This window comes from Pararge aegeria, chromosome 1 (assembly GCF_905163445.1).
Source record: "Pararge aegeria chromosome 1, ilParAegt1.1, whole genome shotgun sequence".
NCBI lineage: Eukaryota > Metazoa > Arthropoda > Insecta > Lepidoptera > Nymphalidae > Pararge > Pararge aegeria.
Window position 1 is genome coordinate 11,171,096 of NC_053180.1, and position 9,952 is coordinate 11,181,047.

Genomic DNA, 9,952 nt, shown 5'->3' on the forward strand with positions numbered 1-9,952 from the left:
TTTACCTTAAAAGTTCACTAACTAAACAAAGTTACTGTTATGTATATGTATGTTTATAAACAAAATTATTTTCGAAAAAGTCAAAATTAGTTTCGAAGTTTACAGAAATCTATTCTTGGCACGACAACTGTTATTTTATAGTACGAATTTTTATCACATTTTCATCAACTATCATCTTCTTTCGAATCATCGATGTTTTTATATTCCCAAAATGGCCAATCTACGTACCCCAGAATCATTCTCAAAAAGTCCCGACCTCTTATATACTTAATTGTCAGGGATTATAATTTAATCTTGATAAAAAAACCCATAACAAAATTTTACTTAAATATTGAAAAAAAAAAAAATGCTACCCTTCGAGATAAATACTACACTAACACTCCAAGTCGCTCCAGAAATCTTTGGGGTCACATTTTATTGCTGAAATATCAAGGAGCGAGCTTTTTAGGTCGCTCTAGGGACGAGTAAAGGCGGTTAATTCCTTTGCGCTACCTACATTTAAGGTCCAATTTTGCGCGAGGTACCCAGTTTCGAGCTCATTCCCGGGACAGGGATCGATGCCTTGTATCTGGTTTTTTCGGACACTATTCCAACCGGGAGGGGTGAACGAACGGGGTTACGTAAGGAAGGATCGATACAGCGGGGCATGCGCGCACCCTTCGAGCAACCCTCGCATAATCGTTCGCGCGGGCCGCCGTTACGGACGTGCCGTGTTTTATTTTTACCGCGTTTTGTTTCCCTTTCGTTCATTTCCGTTTATGATTTAAGCCACCATGTCGAAGGGCGACGGTGAACAGCAAAACGGCTCCGGCGAGGAGTCCAAGACCAACCTCATCATCAACTACTTGCCGCAGAGTATGACACAGGAGGAGATTCGGAGCCTTTTCTCGAGTATTGGCGAAGTGGAGTCCTGCAAGCTGATACGGAACAAAGGAGCGGCCTTCCCGGACGCGCTCAACCACGCATTGCATGGCGGCGGACAAAGCCTCGGCTACGCGTTCGTCAACTACCATCGCGCGGAGGACGCAGAGAAGGCCATCTCCACGCTCAACGGGCTTCGACTCCAGAACAAGACAATAAAGGTATCCTTCGCCCGACCTAGCAGCGAGGCCATCAAGGGGGCTAACTTGTACGTCTCCGGCCTGCCTAAAACAATGACTCAGACTGAGCTAGAGAGATTATTCAGCCCCTACGGCCGTATCATCACATCGCGCATCCTTTGTGAGAATTCCGGAGGGCGACCCTTCACCGGAGGGGAACAGGGCCTATCGAAAGGAGTGGGTTTTATCCGCTTTGATCAGCGGGTGGAAGCGGAACGCGCTATTCAGGAGCTGAATGGAACAGTGCCTAAAGGAGCGACGGAGCCCATCACAGTGAAGTTTGCCAACAATCCGAGCAACAATGGGAAGGCGCTGGCTCCACTCGCTGCTTATCTGCCGGCTGCGCTGCGCTTTCCGGCTCCCCTGGGAAGATTCAGTTCAGGCAAGTCCCTTCTAGCTATCAATAAAGGTCTGCAGCGCTACAGCCCGCTGGCCGGAGAGCTGCTCGGCGGGGTCCTGCCGGGTGCCGTGGGCTCGGAGTGGTGCATCTTCGTGTACAACCTCGCGCCGGAGACGGAGGAGAACGTCCTCTGGCAGCTATTCGGCCCGTTCGGCGCCGTCCAGAGCGTGAAAGTAATCCGAGACCTGCAGACGAACAAGTGCAAAGGCTACGGGTTCATAACGATGACTAACTACGACGAGGCTGTGGTCGCGATTCAGTCTCTCAACGGCTACACGCTCGGAAACAGAGTTCTACAGGTCAGTTTCAAGACAAATAAGATCAAGACGATCTAAATCGTCCCGGACACGGCCTAGCTGGACGCTAGGACGGCACAGCAGGCACGCACCCATACATACTCTTTAATACGGCGAAGGACATCACCGCTCGCCCCGCCGAAAAGGACCTGACCGGACTGTGTCTTCCCGACTAGACAACCCGCACGTGGGATATTTTGTACATTAATTGTATATTTAATCGATTTGCTCATTGTACCTCTTTGTTCGGCGCTCGCCATTTCCTCGCAATTGGGTTAAGTGTTACGGAAATCAAAATGGCGGCCCGTTCAGCGCGCATGTCCGGGTGAAATGGCGGCCGCCGACCTGGAGACCGAGCGCGCAATAATATTTTAAGACGGAGCATCTAATGCTCTAATCGATGACAACCATACATATTAAATAGTCAATAACATTATGACAATCGACTTCGCTTATGAAAGGTTGTGGTTATCGAGAAATAGTTTTCGATTATAAATAAAAATAATTAGCAATAATAGCCTAAAGCTATTCTCACATAGGCAATCATATCTTAATAATGGCCGGCGCGGCTCAAGTCGATAACGTTTGCCAAATAATATTATATTGTCGCTGTTTGCTGTATGGTCACATTCGCTCATGGATAGGTGCAAACCTAAATATCTAGATAGTAGAAGACCGGCCAAAGCCTCATGTATGAGGCTCAATCCATCAAAAATAGAGTTATTGTTAAAGATTGGAAAATATATATTATCTATACTCATATTTTAATCATATATTAATCTAATTAAGAATGAAAACTAATCAAAAACTGTGATAGGTTTTGATAAAATTTTAAAAATAAATCTTGAAAGATCTCGGGATGCGAACTGATTCGGCGTAGAGGATGGTGTACACTGGACCGTTTGAGTAAATTACTATAATACCATCGCTGAAAAATTGTTCATTTATTACGTACTTATATTAAAAGTCGTAATATGTCGTTATGGAATTGCGCGGCCGTGTACGCCACCGAGGGCGTAGGTAGGTTAGTTTTTGAGAAACATTTTGAGGTGACTAGAAATCAGATTACGCTTAGGGCGGTGTCACAAGGCACGCGCAATCAAAGGAAGATGGGAAAATCGATTCAGCTGTACTGGGGCGGGCGAGGCGACCCGCGCGCGCCGCCCGCACCAGAGCGAGACGGAAGTCGGCTCTGCCGGTCACTCGGGCGACGTGAACAGTCCGGTGGAACAATGGTGCATAACTAGTCTAACGATATCGTTTCGTAAATAAATCGATGTCTAAACATATTATGATCGGTACCTGCTATATTAATAATGTATGGATGCGACCCTGCGTCTATTCGAAGTAGGCTTTAATTGTCTTAGTTTAAATGAAAATTTGTAAATAGAAAAAAAATTGTTTAAAAATATATAAAATAGAGCTCTCGCGTCAGATACGCCACCGAACACATGTAATAACTTCAACCCGAAAAAACATCGAACTTGAATAGATATATTATCGTGCCGTCCTAACGACCCTACGATTTTTGTAAAAAAATATATACTTAATAATATATGTAAAAACGGTTTTGTAACATTTCAGATATTAAAAAATAGGTACGCATTAATTACCAAAGATGAAGATTTAAATTTACAAGTATTTATATATTTATTATAAATGTAAAACGTGCAATAACTGATAGTCAGTAATTTAATAAAAATATATTAAACAAATGACTCGAAGAGGCGTTAGTAGACATTATGTCATGTGGGTTACTACGTATCAGCCGTTTGTTTACTATTTATTGTAAACTTCGTTTAAGCGAGTGAGCTACGATTTCAATTACTTTACGTAATTACCAAAAAAAAATTAAAAAAATTGCTTTCTTTAATCCAGCTTCAGATATGCTTAACATTCCATTTTAGTGTTACTATGTTTTATTATTAGGTGTATTGTATTAATTTAGGTGAATTGTGAGTTACCTTCTCAAAACCGAACGTCGTTCGTCTTGAAAGAAAAAGACAATCATTGAATTGTATTTTTTATAAAAGATTTAAGATTAATTTTTTAGACACAATGAATGACGTGTAGGATTATTTTGTAAACGTTTGATTTATTTATTATAATGATAACTTATATTCGTACGGTTGTATAACTGTACGAGTGGTCGAAGTGTGATGCACAAGTTTCGCAAACTAATTAATACTAATATTCTATTGTAGTACGTCTCTTAGGTTAAAATAGTTGTTGTGTTTTGTGTTGTTTCGACTCAGCATCAATATACTAGTCAACTTTTCCGTATGTACGGAATATTATTTGATATTTGAATACTGAGTCGAATTAATGTTGAAGAAAATAATTGTAATGATAATTTTCGACAATCTTTGTTCTTAGATTTACTCATTCATTTAGTGTATGTGCAATTAATTGTATTTTATGTCTATATTTATAGTAGGTGTGCATTTAACTTATTTAATATATTTTGTATTCTAAAATTCTTGAGGTAGAGGAAGGCGACCCAAATTGATTTATTTATTAGGGAAAATATATCGGGCGATTAATCGAAGTTAAATACTTGACTAAGTATTTAAAATTAAATTAATTTCAAAAAACATCCGTGGGTAACGTTTCTTTAAAAAAGTTTTTACACTCATTTCATTTCGATTTCTTTAGTGTTATTTTCGCATTTTTGTGCAAAGTGTACATTTGAATCGAAACAATAACACCAAAGTATTGTAATGAACTCAACGACTTTTTAGATAATAAATAATGTAAATGTGAAAACGCAAGATATTTTGGAGTGAAATTGTTGGATTTTGGTAGGTGATGAAATAGTCACTTAGTGCTAATATTAGTAGAATGTTTTGTATGTTTCCCCCTTTTTCGGACATAATTAATAAAATATATTAATGATAAATTAATAATAGTGCTCAATAGCGTAGAGGGCGTCAGCCTGTTTCTAGAATAAAGAGAAAACTGGAAAAGCAATAATAAAATAAATGTGAATTTTAAACCATCGCGGACAGGTAGGTATGCTACAATATAATTAACTTAATATTTTTATATGTACTTTAAATATACTGTAATTCATATCTTCATAGATGTAAGCGGCGAACTAACAAAACGTTCTACTAATAGCTGTGATTGAGGCGTTTATGACTATCGACTACTTATATCGAGAGATCGACGTAGTTTTAGAAAAATTAAGAAGGCTGTTGAAAAGCAATAAAGACAACAAAACACCATTTAGAACTTTAAAAAGTTCTTTAATTTTTCAGAAATATAATGAATAATCTGAAATCGGTAGTCATTAATGCTCGTGAATCACAATGTACCGATCTACAAAACTATCTGGATAGTATTGTGGATATTGAAAAAAAATAAGTAAAAAAAGCCCGACAAGTGAGAAGGGATAATCGGAACTATTATCAATAGCATAACTGCTACTTTTTGAATGGTGTTTTGATGCATTTTTTAAGAAATTAAAAAAAATTAAAAATAAACGTTAATTATTGGCAATCCAGAAACAATACTCTAATACGCATAGGCTAATTGACTTTGAGGCTGTGAAATTAGCAAAATAAAAATAAAAATACTCGGGACGAATGATCTTAATTAATAAAGTATGGTAATAAGTGGAATCACAGAATGGCGGAGTATTTTTGTAATATTCGGTAGAAATGCGATGTGAGAGTTCGGCTTTTACGTGTTTTTCACAATCACGTTAAATTACACTCAGATGACATTTCTACTTTCATTCTGTGGGTGGAATCATGCCATTACGCGTACAAACACAAGGTTAATAGCCCATATTAATAAGTAAATCAATTGACTTATCCGATTATATTGCGTGAACCGTTGACTGTCCAAATAAAATAGTAATGGGAGAGATAAATAGCATTTTCTATATGCAGTAAGCTTATTCATGGTGTATAGGTGATAAGGAATGGCCTTAGTCTCGGGCATAGGCACAAAATACTAAAACATTGGCCGAGTCCTACGCTATTCCCATAGTTAAGACACAAATTGAAGAAATGAAATCTTCCATAGGAAATAATACGTAAGTTAAATGTTCGCGGTTGGGAATATTTCAATTTTCAGTTGTGTATCGATACTTAAATGCGCCAATTTTAGTCAAATGCTCAATATTTTAAAAAAATGCATTTAGTGTTGCGACTCAACTGCACATTCGATGATTTGAAATATTTTACGTCGCGCACAATTCGAGACATCGACTAAATGTGTTACTATTACTTCATAAATCAAAATGCTAGTCAAATATTTGCATTGCACAACACCTACTCTTTCACGTTGGAAGGGCTATATTACTGTAAAATTGATAAAAGGTTTGCTCATCAGTGTGCTGAGTGCGAGATTTTCAATCTATTCGATCTCGTAAAAGTTGACTATGATTTGTATGGCGTCGAAAGAGCGTAATCTCTGGTCCCTTAGATGGCGTTCTTTCAACGCCATACAAATCATAGTAAACTTTTACGTGATCAAATAGATAAGAAATCTCACAATCAGCACACAGGTACTTCCTCTCTTATGGACCCGTTTCTCTTAATAGGTATAGCCAAGCGTACGCCTCTTAATAGTTTTACAAAATATAGCCGATTCCACGTCATTTTCTGCCTCCCTATTGCATAACCATTGTGAGAGCATACGACAGCGTTTTAAAACCGAGCCAATTGCTACCACTAAAATTATAAATAGATTCTATAAAAACAATTCTATAGCCTATAAGATTTTCATCCTTTATTCAAATATCATGTTAATTAAATATGAAATGAAGATATCGGTGCCGTATGTAATCGCAAAATCATTATAGACAGTGAAAGGTAAAACGAGCGGAAAAGATTAAAATTGTACTGTTTAAAAATATCCGAGATCGGGGCGTAATTTTGAATTTTAGCTTTCGGCTGAACAAATGATTGCAATAAATATGTAAATAAACAGGCATCGGAGCAGCTTCGGGTAAATTACCGAATAGTTTCGAATTTAAAAGAAAATAAATAAAAATAATATCATGTAATATCAATTTCACTGTCTATTTATTAGGTTATTTTCGGTGTTGATTCCTCTTAACTGCATAACGGTTCGTTCCCATTGCGTACGTTCATAAATAATGAACAACGATATTTCCATTATAACGTTACCACCTTCTTAATATAAATCTATTTAATATTTAAAACACAACCCTCAGGCCTAAATAATGATAGGCTTTAGAAATAAATAAATACCACATTGTCCAGTGAGTGACACTAAGGCTAGGGTTAGATCTGAACGAAAAATCGTGGCGGAAATCCGCTATATCGTGTCGTATTAATATATTAGGTAGATTAGCGCCATATCCAATTTTTCGCGCAGATTTTATCCTAACCAACGCACGCAACTGTGATGCCTAATGCTTGAACAAACAGGTCCTAATCTTCGATTACGAAAAAAGGTCTGTCGCCAGAGACTCACTTTTGCAGAAATTATTATCAGACGAGTTTCTGGTGACATAGCAGTCACGTTGCGGTGCTCCGCAATCGCCACTTAGGACATACAGACGTTATATTATACGGGGTGGGAACAAACTTGTAGTGTAATGCAGAGTAGATTGTGATACCTTACATTATTGTAGTTCATTCATACTCCCATATGAAGCCAGATGGTTACAAATGGTGTTGAAAACCCCAACTTCCAATTTGTATAAGGCTAGCGAATAATTAGACAAATGCAACGTAAGATAAAATTAAGAATCTCAAAGTATTGTGTAAGTATTTTACCAAACTTCAAAAATAAGTACTAAAAGCAATCATATTTAGGAAAAGAAATATCCGTCAGCTGATTTCCAGTTACCGCTGACTACACTTTGATACAAAGACGTATTTTATAAACGTGCGTAAATTATTGAAAAAAGATCTTCCGGTATTTAAAATTGATGACGTTTAATTTCGTCTATGGTTAATTAAATTTAAGATAGTAGGTGTCTGTGTTGAACGTACTAACAGATTTAGTTGATATTGTGCGCAAGTTTGATCTGTACAAGTTTCTTGTTCAAAAAATAAATTGTATCCAAGATGTAGTATGTACGGATTAAACTTGCGTTTTATACCTAAGAGTTAGGTATTTCTATATTCTTATTGTGTCTGTTTAAACGATTACCTCTACTTGATTATAGCTTTTGTGAAGACGTTTGATTTGCACAAGATACCGTAGTGAGAATAAGATAGAGGCTAAACCTGAATTTCGTAACGTCTTGTAGAAATCGTGTATCCTACGCCTTAAGTCTAAGGGTATCCGCGCATCTCGCAATATCCTGGTAGTGCGAGATGCGCGGATACCTTTAGACTATACACTAGTAAGCTATATTTATACAACCAACTTTAAAATCTTTACAGTTGGTTGTATAAATTAGCGCAAGAGAAGACTTTGACTTGAGCTTTGACTTAAAAGTTTTATCAAATCCGTGTAACAAATTGTTATACTTTGTAAAGAAGCATCAAATTAATGTGATAGTTTACTTTATCAGAGCTATCAAGGCAACGGGTACACGGTTAATAAAAGACGCTATTATAACATAAAGTGCTGTTGCTTTTTAATTGAGCACAGCGATTTAAGTATCTTAACGAGTTATCACTTTATACGATATAGAGTATTCGTCTTTTTCTTACAAACGAGTTAATACTGTGTGTTCATGATATTATTTAGAAGCATAATTTTGGCTATGCGGGGAATGTGTGTGGCACCGAAGTACAAAACTGTAATGTTGTGCGTGAATAAATATATTTTTTATGTTAATAGGAAATATCGTATTTGATCAACTCGTTATGAAACTTGAAGTATCCGAAATAAATCAGTTTTAGTGTCATCTTAGAGACCTTTATATATGACCTTATTATGTTTCATAAAAAAGAGAGCGCTATACGAACTAAAAGGATGTAGGTATTATGTAGCAGAGATTGTTTAACATGTCCTTATATAGCGTTGTATTTATTTTTGTGAAGCTAATTAAGTTAATATATAAGGTCCATTAGACTAAATGTTGTTCCCTATATTTTTAAGCCTGGGGTTTTCCAAATTCGCACTTGAGCCCTCACGGGTTAAAATGAAATAGAATTGCGGTTTGGAAAATCGCAACACACCGTTCTTTATTTAAAGTTCGGTATAGACATTTTTGAAAATACTCATTCCTAAAAATAAGGCATTATTAACCAAATATTTACATCTGTAGTGGTTACTTGGCTGTTTTAAGTAATTTATTCATTAATTAATATTTTCACGTAATTTATGTGTCTATAATTATTAATTTATTGGAATTAATTATAATTGAATAAAAAAAATAAAGAAAAAATTGTCACATTCTCTTCACTTTATACAATAGTTTTTACAATATGATATTTAATATCCTCAATGGTTGTAACTATACATTTCTTGTTCTAAATATATAAAAAACCCGAGATGCATTCATTTTATTTTATACCTTCTCTGCAACCTTCAGTTTCTGAGAATAGTAACACTACAACTTGTCAAAAATAAGTTCAGGAATATAAAATTAGAAAAGGTTGGAAAGAGGAAACAAACGTAGGTAGGTACGTACCCAGATACTAGTTAGATCATTGCGAAATAAAATTGCATTGCGAATGTAAATACGAGCGGAAATAATGACTTTGAATTTTTTTCATTATCTTTACGCAACTTTACATTTCCAAAAATCGTACTTACTGAAACTACCGCAAATTGGCAATGGATTTGTATGTCTTTTAATTATTTCGTAGTTCACATAGATATTTCTGGTACCTAGCTATGATAGGGAATCATATAGAGTTGAATTTACAAAATATTAGGACTACTTTTTATCAGTACATAGAAGCAGCAAACAGATTGATCGTGTGTACTATTAAAACTGTATTTGGTCCTTGGTCCTTTTATCCCTCCTTTCCTTATGAATCAATACAGTTACACGTTAAGTTGTCATGCAAAATTCTAATTACATTTCTCCAACCTAATTTATAGGTAATTAGAAAACTACTTACTGTTCTGATTTTGAAAACTCTTGCTAGATCACATTGCTTTCCATCCGGCATGATTGTCGTTAAATGAGAGCCTATCTCTCTTGGCCCGCCGAGTGGCACAGTGGGCAGCAACCCTGCTTTCTGAATCCAAGGTCGTGGGTTCGATTTCCA

At 36.5% G+C, this 9,952-nt stretch overlaps 1 protein-coding gene across 1 annotated transcript; it reads left to right on the forward strand.

Annotated features, from left to right (window-relative positions):
- The first annotated feature begins 696 nt into the window (after positions 1-696).
- LOC120624942 (protein elav-like) lies at positions 697-3,348 on the forward strand. Its single transcript, XM_039891780.1, has one exon. The coding sequence runs from the start codon at positions 774-776 to the stop codon at positions 1,833-1,835; it is 1,062 nt and encodes a 353-aa protein (XP_039747714.1). The 5' UTR covers positions 697-773; the 3' UTR covers positions 1,836-3,348.
- Positions 3,349-9,952: the final 6,604 nt, after the last annotated feature.